Below are 24,980 nucleotides of genomic sequence, written 5' to 3' on the forward strand. Positions count from 1 at the left end.
GGCTTTCTCTGCTAGGCCTGATACCTACACTACACAAGGAAGACACACACCAGCACAGATTGGGGATATACTCTTAACCGCCACAGACACTTGACAGAGTAACAGAAAGAAAATTGGGTGAAAATTGAACCTCCAAAAACCTAGCGAGTGAGCTGAACATAGTGTCAGCTCACCTCCTCTTATTAGCTGGGTGTGCATTGGGAGCTGATTTTAATGTGAAAGCTAAAGCCAGCCTGTGGCTCTGCAGATATCCCTCTCCTTTCAGCGGACTCTGACTCGCTCTGACTCGCTCTGACTCCTGCTCTCCCCTCCGCAGTCCTCCCCCGGGATGTCCAGGAAGCAGGACAAGCCCCTCCCGGCCCCCCCGCCCCCCCAGAGGGACCCGCCCCCGCCTCCACCCCCCGAGCGGCCCCCTCCCATCCCCCCGGACGGGCGCACCTCCTGGCTGGCCGTCCCCTCGGCCGGCCTGCCCCGCGACCCCCAGCCCACCCTGGAGGCCTGGTGCCCGAAGGACAGCGCGCTGGCGGACCCCCGGCCCGGGCCCGAGCACTCCCCGAAACTGGCCCACGCCGCGCCCCTCCACATCAACGGCCGACCCACCAGCGACCCGCTGACCGGCCGGGTCCACCACAGGGCGGAGGGGCCCCTGGACGGAGCCAAGGTGAAGGCTTGGGGCCACGGTTCTCTGCTCCTACACACACACCCTACGCCGTTTTCTCCAGAGCACGGCTGTTTGGGCTTCAATAACAGCCTGAAAGCCTTAAAGCCGGGCAGGAGGGCCTTCGCTAGCTTCTCGGCCTGACTCAGAAATCGAGCGTATCGATGCCTCCCGCCTGCTGAAGCCGCCTTTTTCCTATCCCGGTTACTTAGCAACGGCAGCAGACTTTGTTATTCTGGGCTGGCGGTTTTTGGCAGTACACGCTGTTTTGGCTTCGCCGCCTCTGAGCCGAATCAGTGTGACTGCGTCGGCTGCACTTTCATTCAGGCTGCTTCAAACCCAAACCCTGATTCACAACTCTGTCCCTCTGTTTGGTCAATATTAGCTCCGGTACTGTGCGTTCTTGTTTGTCATGGAAGCCTCTTGGTCTCTCTCTCACGCAAGCACACACATGCACACACACGCATACACACACACACACTCACGCACGCACGCAAGCTCAGTGGGGTTTGGGATTAGGATGGAAATGTGGGCCACGCGTCAGGCCCCTGAAACGGGTGGAGAGCTGACTCAGTGTGTGGCCACCCTGGGCTAATTTAGCAGTTAAGCGTTCAGTTAAGCTCGCAGCCTGCGTTGGCTTTCTCGGGCTTCTGGAAGCAACAGCGCCGGTCTTATTAAAGATCCACCCGAGGCCTGTTGTGTATTAGTGCACACAAACACTGATGAAGGCTCTTTCTCTTACACACACACACACACACACACACACACACACACAGTGTGCTACTCAGACACAGCTGTCTCTGATCTGCCCCGGTCCTGCCCCGGTCCTGCCCCGGTCCTGCCCCGGTCCTGCCCCGGTCCTGCCCCGGTCCTGCCCCGGTCCAGCTTGTGTTTAAAATGCACTCTGTCAGCGGACCGGCGTCCTTATACAGTAATCACACTTACTGAAGTACTCCGGAGAATCCTGCTTAGCATGCCAAAAACACACGGTAAATCGGACTCACTCACCGAGTACTGCAACATGGTCCATACGCGGAGGTGGGTTTAACAGGGCCCATACGCGGAGGTGGGTTTAACAGGGCCCATACGCGGAGGTGGGTTTAACAGGGCCCATACGTGGAGGTGGGTTTAACAGGGCCCATACGCGGAGGTGTGTTTAACAGGGCCCATACGCGGAGGTGGGTTTAACAGGGTCCATACGCGGAGGTGGGCTTCACCAGGGGAACCAGAGGGGCAGATAGCACAGTATCACTCTGAGGTGCAGCAATAGTACATTCATCAGAATTCAGACAGATGCGCTCCTGCGTGGTGCGGTCCTGGCCTACGCGCATTCAGTAACTACTGAGGATTATTCTCTCTGGCGGATTACCCCTAATCGCCGCAGGCAAAACATCTGGCCACCTAGGGCCTCAGCGAGTTAGCAGGTACATGCGTTTGGGAGTTGGGCACTGGTTCCCCATGAAGGCGAGACGCTATCCTGCTGCTTTGGTCTAGATTTAAATGGAACAACGGTTCTGGCAGTTTCCATCCTAGACTCCTCCAGAGTTTCCATTTAAAAAAATAGATTTTTAATTTTGTTTTACCTCCAAGCTTGTGGACTAAGAGTTGCCATTTGCATCTTTTTTTGTTTCTTTTCTTTGCTAGGCGTAGAGAAATTCTGTTTCGGTGCGCCCTCTACAGGGCACATGAAGAATGGTTACTGCAGCACCTGCTGTTTGATATTGAAAGTAGCCGCTTCAGCATTAGTGTTACAGTGTTGTGTATATATATATATATATATATATATATATATATATATATATATATATATATATATATAGGGCGGCCTATAGCGTAGTGGTTAAGGTAAATTACTGGGACATGCAAGGTCGCTGGTTCTAATTGTGGTAGCCACAATAAGATCCACACAGCCGTTGGGCCCTTGAGCAAGGCCCTTAACCCTGCAATGCTCCAGGGGAGGATTGTCTCCTGCTTAGTCTGATCAACCGTACATCGCTCTGGATAAGAGCGTCTGCCAAAATGGCAATAATGTAATGTAATATATAAATATCTTGTTTTACACTCAGTTGCCACATTATTGCATGCACATGCTTGTTAAAACGAATTGCCTGCTCGTCCAAGCTGTGGAATGCGACATGGTGCGGCTGTTTAATTGTTTGACTGAACATTAGAATGAGAGACGATCTAAGGGACTATGACCGTAGTATGATTGTTGGTACGATATGCTGGTTCCAGCATCTCAGAAACGGCTGCCCTCCTGGGGTTTTAGATTTTTCAGAGAATGGGTGAACAAAAAAAATCCTGTTAGTGGAAGTTCTGTGGGCAAAAATACCTTGTTAATGAGAGAGTTCAGAGGAGAATGGGCAGGCTCGTTCAAGCTAACAGAAAGGCCATAAATGCTCAGATAACAGCTGTTTACAACAGTGGTTTCTCAACAGCTCCTTGTTGGATCCATTCCCTGAAGAATTTGGGCTGTTCTGGGGGCAAAATGGGGTCCCGCCCAGCAGTAGATATGAAATCTGCCCAATGGCGCATGACCCAGTGTCTTTGACGCAGCCAAGCCCCGCCCTGCCGGTTCCCATAAACCCCGGGCGGAGGAAGTCAGGCTTTCAAATCGATCATCAACAAAAGCGCACTTCCTACTTGCAAAAAAAGCTGCACTTCCGAGAAATGTATTAAAAATAGACAGCCTCAGCCCGTCTCTGCTGTAACTGCAGCCTGGAGGTTTTCCTATCCCACGTGGCCAAGCTCCAGGACTCTGCGGCGTCTTGGTGTTGGGCGCGGGCTGCCTCCGGGCCGAGTTGTAGGAGAGAGGCTCTCGTCTGGAGAATGCTCCGGCTACTGTCGGATATCTGTCCTGGGACGGGACGTTGTTTTAAGGCAGGGGGAGAGCCGCCATGTCTGTCTGTCGTCCCTGGTTCTCTAACCCTCTCTCCCTGTGTGTCCATCTGTCCTCCCTGACTCTCTAACCCTCTTTCCCTGTGTGTCCGTCTGTCCTCCCTGACTCTCTAACCCTCTTTCCCTGTGTGTCCGTCTGTCTGTCCTCCCTGACTCTAACCCTCTCTCCCTGTGTGTCCATCTGTCCTCCCTAATTCTCTACCCCTCTCTCCCTGTGTGTCCGTCCGTCTGTCCTCCCTGACTCTAACCCTAAACCTGTGTGTCCGCAGACTTCCTCCAACGGCCTCCTGGCGGGAGATGAGTACGACGTCCCCCCTCTGCGGCTCTCCCCTCCCCCACCCGCCCACGCCGGCGGCCACAAGTAAGTACCCCCAACCCCCCTCCCCCTTCCCCCAGATCCCAATCATCCCTAAACAGCTCCATCTGGATCCAAACACACACACACACTCACACACACACCCCTGAGGGGGAAATGCTGCAACCGCTCTGCGACCGCTCTTGAAGTTCGGTTACGGGACGGGGAGAGGCGGGGCCAAGCACGCTTCCTGCAGCTACCAGGGTTTCTGCACGTTGGCGCGTTTTTGAAGGGCGCACACCCCCACGGCTAACGAGCGGACCCGTGTATCTGAGAGCAGAAACGGCTTGGCTCTGCGGCGTGACGTTAGCGGCTCGGCTAAGCTCCCTCTCAGAAGCCCTTTCATACGGACGCCTGTGGCCTAAGTTTTGAACAGAGAACTCCCCGCCCGGGCGCTGGCTAATGTCCAATGTGTGGCACAGGGAATCAGGCTAAATGACCTGCACCGTAAAATAAGACTTATGGTAATGCAGTTTAGCACTAACAGTTTTACTCAGTTTCTGTGTCTAATGTTAGCAGCAAACACAAAACAAAATCATCAGCCCTCATCTTGTGTATTTGGCATTGCTTTCTCAGTGAATTATGTTTAACAATAAAGAAATAAAAATAAACATAGAACAGTTCATTCGTTTAATTTTTGTTATTATTGTGCCATGTGTCATCCATCGAAAATGTCTTTAAAATGAATTATACCAAATATTTCCAGTTTGGGTGCAGTCCAGCTCCACTATACCACAGGTGTTTCACATAGCAACTCCACGCATTTCTTATATAGCACTGCAGCTGTGACTTAAACCTGAGATAATATTAATGTGTGTGTATGTGTGTGCTTATGTCTGCGTGCCTACGTATATGTGTGTGCATGCCTGTATGCGGGCATGCGTGCATGTTTGTTAGTGTGCATTTTGTGAGTGTGCATTTTGTTTGTGTGTGTGTGTGTGTGTGTGTGTGTGTGTGTGTGTGGCTGTGTGTATGCATGGTAATGAGCAGAGGGTCTACCGCTATGTGTCCAGTGGGGCGGACTGTAGCTTGTGTGACAGACAGACAGACAGACAGACAGTTTTAGTGGCTGGCCCCGCCCTCTGATTGGCTGGCGAGCGCAGTGCTGATTAGACGTGTGCGGTGATTGGAGAGGGCCAGGGGAAGCCCTCAAGCTGCACGCCGTGCTCTGCTGCATGTCACTCACGCACATCTGTCCCTGCAGCACAGCTGAGGGAGAAACTCAACCCTGTCCGTCAAGCGGCCCCGTCGTTTCTGTGTGCTAGTTAGCGTCTCCTTCGTCCAGTGATTTTGCTTCTGAGATGTGCTGGTGTAGCCTGGTGTGTGTGCTGGCCTTGGCACAGACTTCTAAACAAATCTGCAAATCTGATTAACTTTTTAAAAAATCCTTTTTCACAAATTAACTTTTTGAGTGTGTGTGTGTGTGTACTACTAAATGTGTTTCCATTACTGGAACGCATTCTATTCCATAAAATATACAATTTTCCGTAACGATGTGTCAGTGATGTCGGTTTACGGGAGTCCTCCGTGCTCTCTGCTCAGTAGCCCTGGGTCCGCACGGTGTTAGCGCGTTAGCGTGGCCTGGCACAGGCTGAAGCTCTGTCCTGAGCAGCTGGCCAGCGGGCACACTGGGCTCTTTGTGACCCGCCCTGCAGACGCCACGGCTGTGGAACTGCTGAGCTCATCCACCCCACACGGGCAGGGGAGGGGGAGGAACTTCCTCAAACCAAACCGGTTTGGTGCGCTCGGAATAACTGACACCTCCAACCGCCGCCGCGCTCTGCCGCAGAGTAAAGTCAGCAGTATCTCCCGCTAAATTTGGCCCTGAGGTAGAGTTTCCACTTGTTTGAGGGGTGACTTTTTTTCCGTGCCTGCACAGTATGTGGATATATACACCAGAGCTTACCTTTACATTATACACTTTTGGGTTTTTTTTAGGCGTATTGAGATTTTAGGAGGATTGAGTTTTGGTGTGCCCTCTGCAGCACATGTAAAGAATGGTTGCAGCCTGTGTTCAGCATTGGCACCGTGCAGTTTGCTTTGGGGAACCCGTTACTAAACCGCATTAATCGACTTCATTGTCCTGCTTGGGCTATTTCAGGTACTCAAACCCCTTCTCTAGCCCCTGTGCTGAAAAACCCAGGCTGTTGGGTGATCGTGAGGAAGACGAGTATCAGATCCCCTCTTCGCACCCCATAACTCTGACCCAGCCTCCGCTCTGCATTTCTGTTCGGATACCCTCCAGGTAACCCCCGCCCCCACCCCGTGAGGTCATCACTCAGCCCTGGTCTATACCTGCATCTCCATCCCTTCACAGTATTGTAATGTCACAACCAGGTCCTCCTGGTTCATAACACCATACTCTACAAGGTAACCTTTCAGGCCACCAACCCGATTTTTGTATTTATCGCCCCGAAATGTCCATCCCTTTTATGCTTAGGGCAAATGGGGGAGCGTACCCTCAGGTCATGTGACCCGCTCTGCTCTCTCTCAGGGGCCTGGAGAACGGGCAGTTTGCTAACGGCTCCTCGGATCACAGCACAGAGGGGAAATGGCACAAGGCCCTGGAATATGGTGAGCCTCTCTGTCTCTCTTTCATTTTCTGCCTTCCACCTCCATGCAATATCCCATCTCCTCCATTTCAGCATGTGTGCATGTGAGTGCATTGATCTGTACGGCCGTCACCCTGGCCAACAGCCTGGGCCTCGTACACGGAGCGCAGAACAGCGCCCTCTAGCGGCGGGAGTCCGAATGAGCTTAACATGTTCTTGTGTTTCTCAGGTGCTCATTTTGAGTCTGGCATGTTTGTATCGGGGGCAACGCGTCCCTCCCTCTGCCCCTCCCTCAACAGGACGCCCTCAGACTACGACATTCTCCTGCCCTCTCAAGGTAGCCCACGCCCCCGGTGCGCCTGGGACCAGCTTTCTTTGGCTTTGCTGTTTGCAGAGCGGCCAGATTAAACAGCTGGTCTGCTAGCTCTCAAAGTCTGTGTAATTGGGTCTTTGCTGTTCTAGGTCTTTGTTTGAATGACTCAGCGTGGCTTAATTTGTGCAGTCCAAGGCCTTCCTGTTTTCAACTGTGGTTTTATCACCTCACGCACTTGGCGCCGAGGTAACAAGGTATCGCTAGCCTTGACACAAACTTGTAAACAATATGCAAATCTGTTTTCAAAAATGTTTTACACATTTTTTTATTTGATCCGTTTTCAGGTATCAACTTTTTTCAGTGTGCGTGTGTGCAAATGACTAGATGTGTTTCTATTACAAGCACAACATTTCATTTGAAATATACTTATTTGAAGGTGAAGCCAGCCTGTAGCTGATTAATTTCCCAAATCTCTACCTTTATTCCTAATATATATATTTCTTTTTTAATGTAGTACTACATAATTCTAATTTGTGTTCTCAAAACTATTTTCACTCCGCAAAAATGTGTAAACTGGTGAACAGAATGGCTTCCGGGTGCCATTTCTGTGTACGTGGTACACTGTGTTCTGTCAGTCTGTCAGGGCGGCTCACTCTACAATGGCACAAATACTACTACTGCTCCACCCCCCTGCCCAGCATTTCACAGCTCAGATCCACCAGTTCTTCCACGGGTGTCAATGTCACATGCATTCAGTTGAGGGCGCAGCACGTTTACGTTAATTATAAAGTGAATGTGTCATATACTCTTGTAAATGACACCACAGCAGGGATTGAATGTGGTGTAGAGGAAGTTTGCGGTTCAGATGGGTACTTGCGTTTGGTGTTATGTGGAGATTCGCAAGAGGCTGCCGTGCCATTGGTTTGTGGCAGTTTTTTATTTTTGTGACTACAGCTACTTTGAAATGTTTGTTGTTACTATTATAATAACAATGACAAAATCTGTCCCTATTTCAATGGCATATTCATTCCCATTTGTCACCATTTTGAACTGTATTGATACCGTTTCTCTACTAATTTGATAAAAATTATTAACTATAGAAATACTAACAGCAAGTAAGCTTCTGTTTTATGGCTCTGAAATCTATTGCCATTTTCTTGCTCTGTTGTTTGAATGTGTAATTTTAAACTTAAAAGGTTGCAGTGTGTTCTATAATTTGACTGGACTTGACTCTGTAGTATTATTATTATTGCATAGTATTATGTAGTATGATCAGTGAAGCATATTTAAAAAGTGGTCATAAAGGGTATTTTATGGAAAGTGTATTTACATAAAATATGATAATAATTGCATTGGACGAGTGGTGCAGTGATTTGGCACCACCTAGTGGCAAGGGAGAGGAAATGACTTGATAGCCATTGTTTTTGCCTTCCAGGCTGATGTTGTAAATCTTTTTTTTTTTTGGTTTCCTCCGTAGCGGAGGATCTGTTCAGTAGTGCGCCCCCCTGCCAGCCCCCACCTCCCCCTCCAGCGCGGCACAGTTTCGGTGAATTGTCCTCGTCTCCTTCCTGTTCCCGGGCAGCGAGGCCGGCCTCCGGACACGACCACTTCCTGCTCACGCCTGGTGAGTCACGCTCGCTCGACGAGGCACACAGACTGCGCTGCGTAGGCTAGCCGTGTGCGTACCTACACAGTCCTCCTGCAGGCTAGCCGTGTGCGTACCTACACAGTCCTCCTGCAGGCTAGCCGTGTGCGTACCTACACAGTCCTCCTGCAGGCTAGGCGTGCACTTTAAAGCACTTTAGCACTTTATTAGGTATTTCTTTTTTTGACTTAAGTCTTCTGCCTCTGTCGCCGATCTGCTGAGAGGTCTGACACGTTGTGTGTTCAGAGACGCTCTTCTGCATGTCACTGTTGTAGTGTGTGGTTGTTCGTGTCACTGTCGCCTTCCTGTCAGCTTCGGCCAGTCTGCCCACAGAAATGTTGCTCTCTGGTTGTTTTTTGTTTTTCGCACCGTTCTCTGCAAACTCTAGAGACTGTTGTGCGTGAAAATCCTGAGAGATCAGCAGTTTCTGAGATACTCAAAGCACCCTGTCTGGCACCATCAACCATGTCATGGTCAAAGTCACTTAGATCATATTTCTTCCCCATTCTGACCTTTGGACTGGAAAATAGCTGAACCTTTTGGCCACGTCTTTTATGCATTTAGTTGCTGCCACAAGATTAGCTGATTCAATATTTGCATTAATATCCTGGTGTACAGGTCTACCTGGTAAAGTGGTCACAGAGTGTATCAACCCACACAAGCCTCAAAGCTTTGCATGCGGGCGAGCTGCATACAGTGCAAGCATTTGGACAATGGTACAATTTCTGTTCCTTTGGATAGCAAATATCAGGACAGTGTTGGTCTTCATGTTGACAGATGCCAATAACAGACTCCAAAGGCAATCAAAAGCTTAGAATCAAGACGAGATACCGAAGGCTTTCGTATACTTGCACTAAGGAAGCAATTGAATACACCTGACTAATCAGAAACAGCTGAGACGTCAATTTTCCAATTACCTTTGGTCCCCTAAAGGGTGACCGCATATCCATTGTTAGATTTCAAATCCAGTGTGCAGTACAGAGCCGAAAATCTCGAAATCGCACCGCCGTTCAAATACTTAAGGACTGCACTGCGTATATCCACACAACCCTCAGGCATTTCAGCATGCAGGTTAGCCGTTTGCGTCTTTGCATTTCTGTGTGTGGTGTGAAGCCAGCGCTCAGTTCAGGGGTGTGGTTGCAGATTCCTTTTTGGACGTGCTGAGCGGGGCAGCGCCCGTGCCCCCTGTCCGAAGGCAGACGGGGGACAACATGAAGCCCCCGGGGCGGGCGTCCCCGGGGCAAGACTACGACCAGCTGCCCCCCACGCAAGGTACCTCTCACCCACGCCCGCAGCACTGGACACTCGACCCCAAGCGCCCTGGGTTGCATTACGTTTAGACGCGGGCACTTAGCAGAGTTATTCAGTGCAATTAATACGGAAAGGTTGAGTGCATGCAAAACGGTTGAGTCAAAGAGCAGAGCTAATGTTCGGTCAACAGTGCCGCAACCGGTAGTAGTAACTTTATACAGTCCCACAACATAATGTTAAGTGCCACAGTGTGCAGGAGGGAATGAGAGTGTGGAGCTTTAAGTAGCTAATGGATTTGAGGGTATAGCATTAGAGGCTTTTGGCTCCCCCTCTATGGCTGAGTTTAAAAGAGGAATCTTCCTGCCGCTGTTTTGAGGGTTTTTTTTGAGGGTTTTTTATCCCATGTGCGTGTTATTTGGGTGTTTCGCCCTTCTGTGCTCTATGCTAATAAAATTGACTTGACTTGAAGATATACAGTAGCTTGTAGATTCAGCATTGCTAGCAAAGCCTTAATAAATGCTCAGCGTACAGCATTAATTGAGATGCAGTGTAAACAGTTGTGTTTTCAGACTGCGGTGTGTTTGGTGTTGATGATCTTTATGCTACTTGGTACTGATGATCTTAATATATCTTATGGTTATGATGTTATACTTTGTAATAAGAGCCTCATTGAAGTATATGCCTCCTCTTTCCTTGTGCAGTTCTGGCTGAAAGCATACAGGCACCTGCCAGGCCGCCCAAGCCCTACCCCCGTAAGACCCCTCCGGACATGCATCACAGGAAGGCCCACAGCCACGAACCGGCCGGCGAGAACGTGGACGCCAAAATCGCCAAGCTGATGGGCGAGGGCTACTCCTTCGAGGACGTGAAGAGGGCGCTGATGATCGCGCAGAACAAAGTGGACGTGGCCCGGAACATTCTGCGGGAGTTTGCCCTGGTGGCCCCCAGACTCAACCTGTAGCCCGAGGGCGGGGAGACTCTTTGCCTACAGGAGGGCTGGACGTGCGGGGGAAAGCGCTCCCTCCTCTCCTTCGCTCAGCCCCTCCTGAGTCTGTGCGTACCGCCAACGGCCGCCGGGGCAGGGGCTGGAATGAAGGAGTCCGGAGATAATTCTACGTCCTTTCCCACAGGGATGCTGGGAAGTAATGCACAGCTATTTCTTTTAGCCATAACGAATCAGGGTCGAACTGAAGAGAAGCATTTACTTTTTAGAAACCTGTGAAAAAAAAAAAGAAAAAAAAAGAATTGTTGTTTACAGTGGACAGCTGGATCCGGTGAGCCACAAGGCGCTGGCTCCCGCCTCTCTTCGCCATTTCCTGTCCTGCTGCCGCCTGTCACACCATCCCTCTGCCACCCCCCCACACACACTCGGGCAAAAGCACACCCACACAGACCCACACACACACACACACACACACACAGTCACACTCACACAGACACACACACACACGCTCACGCACACCTTAGGATGTGACTGTTGTCTTCTTTTCCATTATACTGTTCTTTACCGTGTCGCTTTAATGGACCAGACGACAATTTCTCGGTCAGGCTGAGTTAGGTGTACAGAACGGAAAGCGATTCTCTCGCATGTGGCCTTCACTACTGAATCTCTTTCCGTCCCCGGCCTCTGAGCGCCAGGTCTCCGCTGAAGCAGAACATCGATGGCATCTCTCTTCACCTTGCACTTTTTTGCCGATACTTCTTTGGACATTTGCGTTTTTGGCTGCATCTCGCACGCTTCCATCGCTGAGCGTCATTTCTGCGGGGGCCGTATCCCGCCGTCAGTGACCCCGCAGACAACGTCCGGGCCCCAAGGCTGCCGAGCCAGTTCCTGTCTCTGAGGTGCCAGGGCCGGTGCGGTGGCTCAGGCAGTTCTCCTGACACCTCGGCTGTCTTGTGTGTTACAAGTACTTTCCCCCAGAACAGAAACTCATTGAATGTACAACAAAAGAAAACGCAAGTCACCCGTGCTGTGTGTGGTTCAGCTGTTCTAACCGCAGACCGAACCACTGAACGGACCTTCGGCTGGGGGGAACCGGGCCGCCTGAATGTATTAGCCGTGGAAGACCCGTGTCCCATAACTCGTCTGGACATCCAGAAAGGAAGCGCCCAACCCTGTCATTATCCCATTCCTCTCAGTCAAAACACAAACCCACTGTCATGGAAAAGATGGTGTTTATTATGTGCCAAAAAAAGAGTTAAAGATAAACGCCACATTATTCTGTTTAATTTTTAAACGAACAATCAGATGTGTGTGGGCAGTGTTCGGCTGTATGAGTCCACAGTGCTTATCCTGTTAAACACAGGTGTGGGGGAAAAACCTGCTTCCTGTAGCCTACACACTCTATGGACACTGACCACAGGACAGTCAGAAGTGAAATGCCATACTCCTGAGACACACTCCTGAAGGGCCATGCCTGCTAACAGGCTGTTTACAGGACACTCACACCGTTATTGTGCCGTCTCCACTCGCCAGGCTGTTAAACAAGTGGAAGAATGTACATTTTTCAGATTTTTCTCATTGAATTCTAGCCTGGTGGAAAAACTTGCGAAAGTTAAAAATCTCCATTGAGCAAACTGCTGTTGGTTATGGCCAGACATCCCATAGCAACTTCAGTCGACCCCAGAAGCCATGGCGTTTTGCCGTTGCTAGTGCGGAAGCCCGCCTGACGGTTAGCTACAAGGCCTTTCCTCGCTCTGCTGTCAGAGCCGGCCGCGTTTCTTTTGTGCTTTTGTGTTTCCGTTTCGACAGTCAGTCACATTATCAGCCCCCCCCCCCACGTTCAGGTTTGGTATTTTTAACTTGAAGCTTTGTTTTGCACTGGTTCCTTTCTCTCATCTTAAACTTGAAAGAGTAAAATGGAGGGTCCTTCCATCCAGCCTTCCAAGGGTTCGGTGGCCTTCAGGTGGCAGTGAGGTTTTCTCTTATTTTTTAAATTTCTTTCTTTGAGGAATTTTGTCAAAAAATGCCTTTTGTGATATGTAAAAATGATAGTGATGTGTGCAATTAATTTATACTTTATTAAAGCATTCTCTTGATATTTTTTCATTGTTCAGTAATGAAAAGTAACCTATAATCTGTTCATGTGAAAGTTTTATAAAAGCCAGTATTAATAGATTTTAAATGCCTTTGCGCTTTTTGTCCCTTCTGTCGCAGTTTGTGATTTTGTGATGGAATTGCGATTACGGGTGAATTTCCTCATGGCCACATTAGAGTTTAAGATCTATTCGAAAGCCTTCAGCTGAAGTGTCAAGCGTGGCGTGTTTGGAATGCGAGTTTGGACACGTGTCAGGACCTCCAAATTGTGTAATTGTAGGCTGGAAAAGCGTGGCGTCTAATGCTGTTATTCCACTGAGCTAGAAGTGCAAATGTGGAGGAGTTTTTCATTTCATTCATCCACTGAAAGTCCAGCGACGAACGTCTCTCCCAGGGGGGGAACTGAACTCAGATTGAATCAAACTTGTATATAACATATTATTTTTATGGTCTTCTCAGGAAATGTTTTTTCTGACCATGGTGTTATGAGGCAATTCAGTTTCCTTTTACACAAGTTGGGCCTATAGCGGTTTCCCCTCCACGGCTTATAAACACTCGGAATGAAGGAACATTTTGAGTGCTATAATTCTCAAGTGCTGTCTGAATGCAGTCATTATCAAGAATTCGTATTTTGTAGAATCAAATTTATTTAATCGAATATGCCATAAACCATAACAACTTGCAGGATGCCTCTCTCCGAACAGGTGACAGATTAATCACAAATGAATGAAAACCCAGGCATAAGGCCCATAAAAGCAAAAGGCTGTGCTTTCTGGAGTTTGTTTTCTTCAAAATGTACACTTTATTTTCAACAAAAGTACAAAAACGAAAAAGTCTGTATTTACAATACTTGTATGGCCTTCTCATTTTACCTTCTTTGGTTTCACTGCTGACCTGATGTTGAAAAATGACAGAAGAAAGGAACAAAAAAAAAAAGTAAAACGATGTAAAACATTCTTGAACAATTACCTCCTATGTGTCCTTCCAGTATCTCAATATTCAAAAAGTCACACTTTCAGGGACTTTTTATACTGTTAGAATCTTAAGCCTTAATAAACGTATTTATTATCTACTAAGACTTATTTCTTAAAACAGATTCCAAATAGTAACGTTACAACATCGTTCAAGAAATGTACACTTTTTTTTATTTATTATTAAATCCAAGTCTTAACATTCATATGGTGTGTTTAAATTAAGCATAACCACTGTTTTCCTAAAGCAATCTATATGGAACACCAGGTTGAGCCTTCTTTGCTTTGCTCCTCCAATCTGTCAACAAACTTTGTTGATGAAATAACCGTAGTAACATTTCCTAACAGTAAAAACAGGCACTTAAAAGTGTAACCAAGTAATCAAACTGCAAGCAAGCTTTATGCACACACTACACAGCCAGCACTGCTTTAAGTGTCCCTTTTAAAAGAACAGCTCAGGTGATAAAACTTTAAAGGCAATAGAAACAGCAACAGGTGTAAACTGAGAACACCTACCGAGCGGTCTACGGAAGCGTTTGCAAACCTTACATTTCTCACACAGTTTAAATACAGCCAAAAAATCCAAACGGGACATTCAGATCCAATGTATTTACAATGCATCTCTCAGAACTAGAGTGCAGCTGCTGCACTCTAACAGTACAGCTACCTGCCTAAAACCGGACACATACCACAGGGAGAAAACCAACAGAAATAAACAGGGCATTGTACAAGGTGAGCGATTACTCGACATAATACAGCTTTAAAACGGGGGCGGGGAACTAAACAAAAAAAAACAGTTTCAAGGTTGATGAGTGATCTAATCATACCAGTGTTGTACTAACGGCTCGAGACCAGGCTTGGGGTTATTTCCATTTTAATTCAGGAAATTTATTTAAATTAATTTAATAAATTGAAAAAATTGCTATAATGTTCTATGGGGATTTTCCAATTTGTTAACCAAGTTTGAATCCACTTCCTGAATTGAATGAATTGGAATGGAAGTGACCCAAGCCCTGCTCGAGGCTCATGGATGTGACTCCTTAGAAACCGCAGATGGAGGAAAAGGATGGAGCCATGTTTCTTAGCAGTGCCCTTCTGATCTTTATTTCACACACAGCCATTAGCTAAACATTTCACAACTCCAACTTTCAGTTCCCTGGAAGCAGTGCACAAATAGTCTAATGCATGCTTTCATACACTGACATTCTGAATTGAACACACTTTTTTGGAAGGGGTGTTGAATTCTTGCCTGCTATAATGTGATTGAGATTGTTGGGGAGTGGAGTGGGTTTAATTTTTGGACGTGAGGTGAAATGTGGAGGAATGGAGGATTTAAACAGCAGTGAAGTTCTCTGTCCCATCAGGTCTGGGCCCCTCTCGGATCCAGAACACCCTCAGAACCGGCCTACCCGCAGAATAAGCCTCATCCATCATTCAGTCAGCAGTTAGTCCTGGGTGGGGGACAGCATCCCTGGCCGTGAGCAGGGAAATTATATATATTCATATAAGCCTAAGTGTACAATGACCTTAACTGTTTTCATTTTGACCTAAAGAAAATAAGAGCCGAAACCCACTTTAACAAACACTGCGCATGAGACAAGCATTCACCAGGAAGACGAGAGAGAGAGAGAGATAAGGAGGGGGAAAAGGACTTTAGTGAGGCTGACAGAATGGGAATCCATATACAGCGCAATGCTTTGGTTGGCCTTGCTTGCAGATGGTGGCAGAAGAGGGTTAAGGGTTTTCTGCTCATCTGGGGGTTTGGTGGAGTTACTGCGAGACGTGCTGTGCATTAGAAGCCTGATGGATGATTTCTGTATCCAAAGAAATGGCCCTCTGACGGTTTCCTTTTTTTTTATTCCCAAACAGCAAGTCCAGTGTGAAAAGGCCACTCATCACTGTTTCCCTGGAAAGAAAACAAAAAAACGAAATTAAGAGAATTCAGGGTTCAGCAGGCTGGCAAGAAAAGGAAGATATTCTCTCGGGTAAAAACTCTTGTCTGGCATGAGAGAGTATTTTTGGCCGCTATTCTTTTCATAATTGTATGACTATTATCAACATGTGACTCATCCGATTTTTATTGTGGTTTAGCAGAGTAAAAAGGAATTGACCCTCTAACTTTCATGCACAACCCCCTTAACTTGATAGCTAACAGGTAGGGATGCACCAACATATAATCGAAATCGGCAGATTTGAGCTTTAAAATCGGATCGGCTGATTGTATTTTCCAAATAGGCGACAAAAGCGTAATAATAAAACTCATTTTATTCGCTAAACTGTGCTGTGGTGCATCCCTACTTAACAGGCTAGCACATCTACATTCATAGCAGACATACAGCGCATGTTGCTTTCCCAGCCGTGCGGTACAGAATGTGATAAAACACAGCCCACCTTCCTCATCCCTTGAGTGCCGGCGGCCTGTCTCTACACGTCCGCTTTGTGGTTGTTCTCCTCCAGCTTCTTGCTCTCCTCCGAGGTCCCGGACTCCTTCTCTCCCGTTTTCCAGCTGCCTTGCCTGAAACCAGGGGAGTGCGCTCATGTCAGGCTTTCAGAAGGCACCTGCAGGGCCCGCGCCATCCTTTCGCCCGTTACCGCCACCGCTGCCGTGGGAAACGCTCGCTTTAAAGATACGTTGTGTATTTTAAAATCAGTCTTGCGCCCGAAGACGTGTCAGTCTGACAGTTTGTCCCCGTTCTTTTGTCTTTTTTGTATTTTGTTTTTGCTTTCTTTGCGATGGTAGTTTGAGTGTCCCTGTTTTCGCTCCGCTGGTCTCGCCCCTTGGAGAAGTTTTTCTCCGTAAGGGAACCATTCTGCCAACTCTTATTTGAGTAGCTGGCCCAATGCCTCTGTTTTATGCTTTTGTAAAAAGTGTATTTTTGTCCTCGGGTTAATGTCAGCTGCTCGCTGTAAATTGGCAATATAAGCACACACTTGACTCTAGCTACCCTGAATTTCCGTTCTGTAATTTTAGAGTGTTGATTTCTAATTTCCGGTGCAGAACCCTGCTATTGCAAACAATGTGTTTTTCTCGCTCCAAAACAAAAAGGAAAGAAAGGCATTTCATGACTTCCCATGTCTTTTGAAGGACACTGCGGTTCAGCCCTTGTCCAGGTTGCTTTAGACTCAGCGCAGACCTGTCACTAACACTTCCAGGTCCCGGATGGGGAAATGGCGGGTTGGACGAGCGGGACTGTTTTCCCGCTCAGAGGCAGGGCAACGCAGGGCTACGTCGACGGCTGACTCACCTGGTCTTTTTCATGTACACCCAGTAGACCAGGCCCATTACCGCGGCCGCCAGGATCAGCCCGACCACAATGCCCACGATGAGCTTGGCTTGGTCATCTCCGTCGCCTGGCCCTGTGAAGCGAAGGGAAAAGCTGAAGCCCACCTAGCCTACCAATCCTTCTCCTTGGCAGTGTGGCTGCAAAAAGAGACATTAAAACGCTCTGCCCATGCCCTTCAGGAGAAAGTGTAATGATCACATTAAGGTGTATGAATTTCAGTGTCTTTGTCTAAAGAAAAGCCTGATATGTGCGATCAATGAGCCTGGATTGGTTTGTCACAACCTTTCCGTCAAATTACCGCTATTAGGCACTCTTCCTACACTAATTCTAATGAAGAGAAATTCTACATTAAAGCACCATCAAGGGCTATTTTAAGAGTTTCCCAGGGTCATATCTGCAAATGAATGCTCTTGTATCACGCGTTAGAAGTCTTATAATTGAAACTCCCGAGTCGCACTCTGTAACCAACCCCACTTTTATCTGCAAGGCATTGTGGATTGGGAAAAAGAGAGGCTGATGTCATTAAATGAAAAATGATCTGCAAGTACATTCTGTGGGATGTGTTAAAAAGGAGTTGAGCAAAACGTACTCTTCAAGAGCTCCAGTTTTCACCGCTGAACTGCAGACATTCAAAATCCAGCATAAGTCCCACACCTTCCCAGATCAAAGCGGGAAAACTTTGATTATCTGAAATGCGCGTGCTTTGAGAGCTCTCACCGTGGGTAAAGGGGAAGATCTATGGTATAACTGACGGAGAATCACAAGGAGCCTTGCTCTGGGTTTAATGCACTGTGTTCCAAATTATTATGCAAATGATATTTTTCTCTGATTTTCCTAAATAGTCGATGCAAATGGCAGTCAGCATAATTTTCAAGTCATCACCTGTTAGGGTATAATTCGAATGTTATTGAACAAACCTCCCAATGATAACAGTATTTTTTTCAAAAATAAAAAACTTAAAATGCACTGTTCCAAATTATTACGCACAACAGTTTCAAAACATTTTATAGGTTGTAAAGGACTGAAAATGGTCATTTGTTGAATTTGCAGCATTAGAAGGTCATATTTACTGAAATCAAAAGCTATTTCAATCAAAAACATCTTAACAGGTCAAGTTACATTTTAACATAGGACCCCTTATTTGATAGCAGCTTCACAATTCTTGCATCCATTGAACTTGTGAGTTTTTGGAGAGTTTCTGCTTGAATTTCTTTGCAGGATGTCAGAATAGCCTCCCAGAGCTGCTGTTTGGATGTGAACTGCCTCCCACCCTCATAGATCCTTTGCTTGAGGATGCTCCAAAGGTTCTCAATAGGGTTGAGGTCAGGGGAGGATGGGGGCCACACCATGAGTTTCTCTCCTTTTATGCCCATAGCAGCCAATGACGCAGAGGTATTCCTTGCAGCATGAGATGGTGCATTGTCATGCATGAAGATGATTTAGTTACGGAAAGCACGGTTCTTCTTTTTGTACCATGGAAGAAAGTGGTCAGTCAGAAACTCCACATACTTTTCAGAGGTCATTTTCACACCTTCAGGGACCCTAAAGGGGCCGACCAGCTCTCTCCCCATGATTCCGGCCCAAAACATGACTCCAAGTAGCCACCTCCTTGCTGACGTATCGACACCTCGGCCCCTCGCCACAGGAGTTCCCCAGGGCTCAGTCCTTGGCCCGCTTCTTTTTTCTCTCTACACTCGCTCCCTTGGCCCTGTGATCACTGCACATGGGCTATCCTACCACTGCTATGCGGACGATACCCAACTCTTCGTCTCGTTCCCGCCGTCTGATACGCAGGTTTCAGCCCGTATCTCTGCTTGCCTGAGGGACATCCAGAGCTGGATGGACAACCACCATCTAAAGCTCAACCCAGGTAAAACTGAAATGATATTCATCCCTGCTAATACCTCTCCCCATCTGGATCTCTCCATTTCCCTCGGGGATACCACACTCACGCCGTCACCCAGTGCAAGGAACCTCGGCGTGGTGATGGACAGCAGACTGTCCCTTTCCGAGAACATTGCGGCGGTGACCCGGTCTTGCAGGTTCTTCCTATACAACATACGGAGAATCCGCCCCTTTCTCACCCCCTACTCGACCCAGCTCCTGGTCCAAGCGATGGTTCTGTCCCGCCTGGACTACTGCAATTCCCTCTTGGCTGGCCTCCCAGCGTCTGCCATCAGACCCCTCCAACTCATCCAGAATGCAGCAGCTCGTCTGGTCTTCAACCTTCCCAAATACTCACACGTCACCCCCCTGCTTACTTCCCTCCACTGGCTGCCTGTCATGGCTCGCATCAAATTCAAAACATTGGTGCTAGCCTTCCAAGCAGTTAAAGGGTCTTCCCCAGCTTATCTGCAAAAAATCATCAGACCCTACACCCCTGCCAGACCTCTTCGTTCAGCCTCCACAGGCCGCTTGGCACCTCCCCCTCTCAGAACCTCCACCTCACGCTCACGACTACTGTCTGTTCTGGCTCCACGGTGGTGGAACGAACTCCCCGTTGAGGTCAGAACTATAGAATCCCTCCCCACCTTCAAGCGCAAGCTGAAGACACACCTCTTCAAACAGCACCTCTCCCCATCCCTCCCTACCTCCCTGTGAACCTTAATTGTTGTCTCTGTGACTTGTGTATCAGTATTTTAGTTGGCTAGGTAAGCAGTGTTTGGATAGTTAACTTTGGTGACTTTTGCTCTGTTTGTTTGTTTGTTCCAAAAAAAAAATAAATAAATAAAAAAAAATTAAAAAAAAATGGCCCTTGTCCTTATCTTTGTTGTACAGGTAGCAGTTGAAATTGTACTTACCTCTAGGGTCTTTCAGCGAACTTATCCCTGGTTATGGGTATGCACTTTGTTGTACGTCGCTCTGGATAAGAGCGTCTGCCAAATGCCAATAATGTAATGTAATGTAATGTAATGACGTCGCAGCCTTGTTGAACATGGTGGCCATCCACCAACCATCCACTACTCCATCCATCTGGACCATCCAGGGTTGCACGGCACTCATCAGTGAATAAGACTGTTTGAAAATTAGTCTTCATGTATTTCTGGGCCCACTGCAGCCGTTTCTGCTTGTGAGCATTGGTTAGGGGTGGCTGAATAGAAGGTTTATGCATAACTGCAAGCCTCTGGAGGATCCTACACCTTGATGTTTGCGGGACTCCAGAGGCACCAGCAGCTTCAAATACCTGTTTGCTGCTTTGTAATGGCATTTTAGCAGCTGCTCTCTTAATCCGATGTTTTTGTCTGGCAGAAACCTTCCTCATTGTGCCTTTATCTGCACAAACCTGTGTGTGCTCTGAATCAGCCACAAATCTCTTAACAGTACGATGATCACGCTTAAGTTTTCGTGAAATATCTAAGGTTTTCATACCTTGTCCAAGGCATTGAACTAGTTCACGCTTTTCGGCAGCAGAGATCCTTTTTCTTTCCCATATTGCTTGAAAATGGTGTTCTGCTTAATAATGTGGAACGTCCTTCTTAAGTAGTTTTTCCTTTAATTGGGCTCACCTGGCAAACTAATTATCACAGGTGTCTGAGATTGATTTCAGTGATCCAAAGAGCCCTGAGACACAATACCATCCATGAGTTTAATTGAAAAACGAAAAATGTAATCTTTATGACACTTAAATACAATTTGCATAATAATTTGGAACGCGGTGTAAATGAGTGGCTGGGGTGTGACTGTGATGCACTGGGGGGGGACCTTCCACAGGGGAAATGACCTCATCACTCCAGTCCATCACCTCTGTCTCCTGAGGACCCTGTACAAGAGCCGGTCACTTCAGCACATCACAGCCAGCCAATTAGCCAAGCCGGCGCCAAGAAACCGTTGATCATCATCCAACGATTCCTCAAAAAATTCACGCATAATTGGAATGAAGCTCTGCTCGGTGTATTTATAGCACCCTGACGTTTGCGACGCTCGTAATTCTTTTTTTTTGACGAGACGCGAGTGTGCAGTGAGGGTCTGTGGTGGGGTTGGGTGTGGGGGGGGGGGGGGGGGTGGTATGCGGTATGCCGGGAGGGTATGCCGGGGTGGGGGGAGGTAAGCCGGAGGAGGTAAGCCGGGGGGGGGGGTATGCCAGGGTGGGTGGGGGCCTCATTGCGTCAGGCTCCTCTTTATTAAGAGAACCCTCTTTCTAACGCACCTCGCATCCAATTAACCCCACAGCTGCCCGGGCTTTTATCAAATTAGGTCACATCTGCTGAAGCCCATAACTGCCCATGTAATAAAGACCGCAGGTCACGTCCAATTATTCCTGTGATGTGATGTCATATCTCCTGTACCCCAGAGGGGCTTGGGTACTTACGCAGGTCACGCCCGTTAACTTGATGACTAGTTTGGTCTTATGATGGCAGGTCACATTCATAAACTCTGTGTCTGCCTTGGTAGTAGACAGCGAGTCACATCTACAGTAACTGGACACCGGGCTAGCGGGTCACGTTTGTAACGGTTGTAAACTTTGTGACCGCTGTGATTCTGCAGGGTTCCATAAAACCTTCCATTAGATTACAGCACTCGCTGTCCGCCGAGTTCTATTCAAAGAAACGGAGGTTTGCAAAGGAAGCGGGGGAAGTAAATGTTAGCAAAAAAAGCTTACCTTTTCTCTTATCGTTGTCCTCAAATACTGAAATCAGATAAAATAAAATTAACTTCCGTCAAAGAAATGAAAATTGTGTGCAATGTCATTTCAGGGACGATAAATACACTAATGAACAGAGAGGGGCGTCGCGAGTGCCCACCATTCTCACATCAGTCAGGAAATCATGAAGTGCCCCCAAGTAGTGTTAGTAATCAACAAAAGCAGGCGAGTTTCTAACTGCTAAGTGCTAAGCTGGATGCTCTTCTCAGTGGCTTCTCTCTGAATGTTAATAGAGCGTGTTAACTCAGGCCAAGAGGCAGGGTGGAAAGAAAGGGGTCCAGCATCACCGCACAGATGACCCCCCCACTCAAGAAAGAAAGGGCAGGTATTAGGAAATGCGAACGGCTCATTTGCTTCGGCAGATGATGGGAAGGAAAATAATTACCTTTCACCTCTCTCTCTCTCCTACTCCCACCGCCCCCCTCCCCCCACGCATCGATTGCCTTTCAATCGATATCTGCTCGTCTCCTCTCCACTTGCTAATCACTACCCATGAAAGCCCGGAAGCAGATGCGCGGCGTGTTTAGAGCAGAGCATGTTGTTAGTTGATGTTATTCAACCCGAGCGTTGGGAGCGTGGCAGTTAGGGTGTTAGCTTCATGCCCCGTGGCTCGCTCTCGGCTACGGGCGCTAGCGGTGTCAGAACGGCCAGACGCGGGGCCGGAGGTCCGTTAGTACTGTGAGGGAGGGAGAGCGGGAGTGCCGGCGGCTCCAGTACTCACAATACGACACGTCGATGTATTTCACGTCCATCCCCAGCTCGTTGGTCACCCTGCAGGCCACGGTGAGGTTCCCCGTGGGCACCACCGTGATCCTGTGCGTGAGCATGCCGTTTTCGTAGGAGCTCTCTTCCTGCAGAGGAACACCAGGGGGTCATGGACTGGAGCAGACGTCAGTAAACCTACGCATTATCCAAGTAACAGTAACGTCCTTTTCAAATTGCTCCAGTGAAACACTGTGAGTGTGATCATGAGAGAACAAGCAGGCCTGCTCTTCAGTAGGGTACAGTTATGTGCTGGGAATAGACACTTCTCTGATGAAGTTGCTATTGCACTGGCAATATTAGAAGTTAAGAGAAATCATTACTCTCCTTTGTTTGCATCATCCATTCTGGCAATTGTCAGTAAAAATGAAACCCTACTCTTGACCACTAGGGGGTGGTGGAGGACCTCCATCACAATGCAGTGCGATGTGGCTCAATAACATGGTTGTCATAACACCTGTCCTCCACGCCCATTAGGGAAAAGGTCCTCCGGGAAGTCTCTGACGTTCATGTATAGAAAATGAGCATGGAAAGTGTTCAGTGCACAAGACCATGCGATTGACTGCTGAGAGCTCCCAATTATTGAAATGGAACACAATTATAAATTATTCATAAAATTAAAAAATGAAAGATGCAATCATAAAATGATTTTATCCATTTATAGCATGTAATAACTAGAATAACAGCAACAACTACGGCGCCATCAGCATGAACACGTGCATTTCGCATTTTGCTGATTGCCAATGTTCCGCCTAAGCAGAAGAAGCGTGCATGAAACCGTAGTTAGTCATCATTATAAAAGCTCTCATGGACAGTGTGCACAAACGTAAAAGAACGGATCTAAGCGCACACTGAAAAACACAGAGAAGCTGCGGGTGGCTCATTGGGTTCAGACGCTGTGCTGTGGGTTGGAGATTAGCCTCCTGGCCCGGGATCAGTGGTGACTGCGGCCGGTCGCCCCACAGGGCAAAGAGCAGGTGCCCGGAGCAGCATACTGGATGTCTGCACTCTCCCAAATCAAAGGGAGGCTTTGCAGCATTAGCACGGTGCAGAACCCGGTGATTGGCTATTCAAAACAGAGGTGAGAATAGGAGATTGGATTGGATGCCGAATTTATTTAAAAAAATGAAAAAAGAATAAACAGACATTGCTTTTTTTCCCTTTTTTTTTTTCAATACAGCTTTCTCATTTCTGAATTTTTGATACTGACAAATGACAACATGAAGCTTGCCAAAATCACGGTACCACGTTTACTGACAATTTCGAAACACCTGTGTTGGGTGGGTGTTCCGTACACAAAAGAGGAGGCCCTCCAAGGCAAATCTGCTGCAGAATTCTGATGAAATACCCCTACACAAATGAGAAAACCAACCCTCCGCAGAAGGAGACGGCTCAGACTATCTCCTCGTGGATGTGGGGGGGGGGTATTTTGGATTGGAGGGGGGTTATTATGAGTTGTGGAGGGGCTGACTGGGTGGGCAGCAGTCTCAGGCGGAACAATACCCGACCAAAACCAAGACGTGCTGTTCCCGGACACGTCTCTCAGGGTTTAACAAGCTTGCACACAAAACCGCACACACTCCCGCACACACAGCCGAAGGGCCCGGGCAGGCTCTGCTGGCGGGGGGGCTCTGTCTGCGTGTGCGTCCGCCAGCTTTCCCCAGCCAGGGTGATTTGGAGAAAAATAAACCTGGCACAGTCTGACCCAGGGGGCAGGTAAAGGCAGGAAAACAACTGCTTGTTGCCCAATGCAAACTGTCGGGAAAGTTGGCACCCGGCAGATTTTGATGGATGAGTAACTCTTAAAAACGAAAAAAAAAAAAAAAAAAGATATCACTGCTTTAAAGTGATACCCGCCCAGCTACATCCTCTTGTCACCCAGCTGAGAAAACAGCCGCATCAGAGTCGGGGGTGGGAGGAGGAGTGCTGGGGAGGGTGTATTTTTAGCGGGAGCTGCAGCAGGTAATTTTGTGGTGGCTGTGAAAGGAAATGTGCTCTCTGTGAATAATGACAGAGAGGTGGCGGAAGATGGAATCGCGGCTCCGCTTTGATGTACGTCCTCAGATCCGCTACCTTTGAGGCTCGCCCGGACTGCATTGGTAATGGGTAAAAAGAAGAAAATGGAAAAGGCAGCTGAACTTCCCTGTTGTCCTGACAGGCCATAAAAAACTGAGCACCAGATGGAAGAGCGGAGGTCAAACGCTGTTTAATGGCTGCTGTGGACCGAGTTGAGGGGTGTCGGGGTGGGACTGAGGGCATTTAGCCCAGAGACTCCTCTAGAGTGAGCTTTAGCATTAGCACCCTGGCTCCTCTGGAGGGAGATTTAGCATTAGAGCTAGCAGCCTGGCTCCTCTGGAGGGAGATTTAGCATTAGCGCTAGCACCCCCGCCTCCTCTGGAGGGAGATTTAGCATTAGCGCTAGCACCCTGGCTCCTCTGGAGGTAGATTTAGCATTAGCGCTAGCTGCCTGGCTCCTCTGGAGGGAGATTTACGCTAGCAGCCTGGCTCCTCTGGAGGGAGCTTTAGTCTTAGTGCTAGCAACCGGCTCCTCTGGAGGGAGATTTAGCATTAGCGGTAGCAGCCTGGCTTCTCTGGAGGGAAATTTAGCGCTA

General features: G+C 48.1%; 2 protein-coding genes across 4 annotated transcripts in view; one reads left to right on the forward strand and one right to left on the reverse strand.

Annotated features, from left to right (window-relative positions):
- cblb (Cbl proto-oncogene B, E3 ubiquitin protein ligase) overlaps positions 1–12,791 on the forward strand; it is a 67,249-nt gene extending 54,458 nt beyond the window's left edge. For both annotated transcript variants that reach the window (XM_061250165.1, XM_061250164.1), the window contains exons 12-19: positions 317–661; positions 3,826–3,917; positions 6,013–6,156; positions 6,406–6,485; positions 6,693–6,800; positions 8,254–8,400; positions 9,565–9,693; positions 10,374–12,791. In XM_061250165.1, the coding sequence (XP_061106149.1) occupies positions 317–661; positions 3,826–3,917; positions 6,013–6,156; positions 6,406–6,485; positions 6,693–6,800; positions 8,254–8,400; positions 9,565–9,693; positions 10,374–10,633 (1,305 nt within the window). In that variant the 3' untranslated portion in view covers positions 10,634–12,791. The remainder of the gene's footprint in view (positions 1–316; positions 662–3,825; positions 3,918–6,012; positions 6,157–6,405; positions 6,486–6,692; positions 6,801–8,253; positions 8,401–9,564; positions 9,694–10,373) is intronic.
- A 696-nt stretch (positions 12,792–13,487) lies between these two features.
- Positions 13,488–24,980, reverse strand: part of alcama (activated leukocyte cell adhesion molecule a) — a 67,507-nt gene continuing 56,014 nt past the window's right edge. Inside the window, exons 12-16 of one of the 2 annotated variants that reach the window (XM_061250166.1) lie at positions 22,328–22,457; positions 21,565–21,591; positions 16,926–17,037; positions 16,072–16,195; positions 13,488–15,586 (exon numbers count right to left, since the gene is read on the reverse strand). In XM_061250166.1, the coding sequence (XP_061106150.1) occupies positions 16,105–16,195; positions 16,926–17,037; positions 21,565–21,591; positions 22,328–22,457 (360 nt within the window). In that variant the 3' untranslated portion in view covers positions 13,488–15,586; positions 16,072–16,104. The remainder of the gene's footprint in view (positions 15,587–16,071; positions 16,196–16,925; positions 17,038–21,564; positions 21,592–22,327; positions 22,458–24,980) is intronic. The other variant, XM_061250167.1, reaches the window with a different exon arrangement.

This window comes from Conger conger, chromosome 7 (assembly GCF_963514075.1).
Source record: "Conger conger chromosome 7, fConCon1.1, whole genome shotgun sequence".
Taxonomy (NCBI): Eukaryota; Metazoa; Chordata; class Actinopteri; order Anguilliformes; family Congridae; genus Conger; species Conger conger.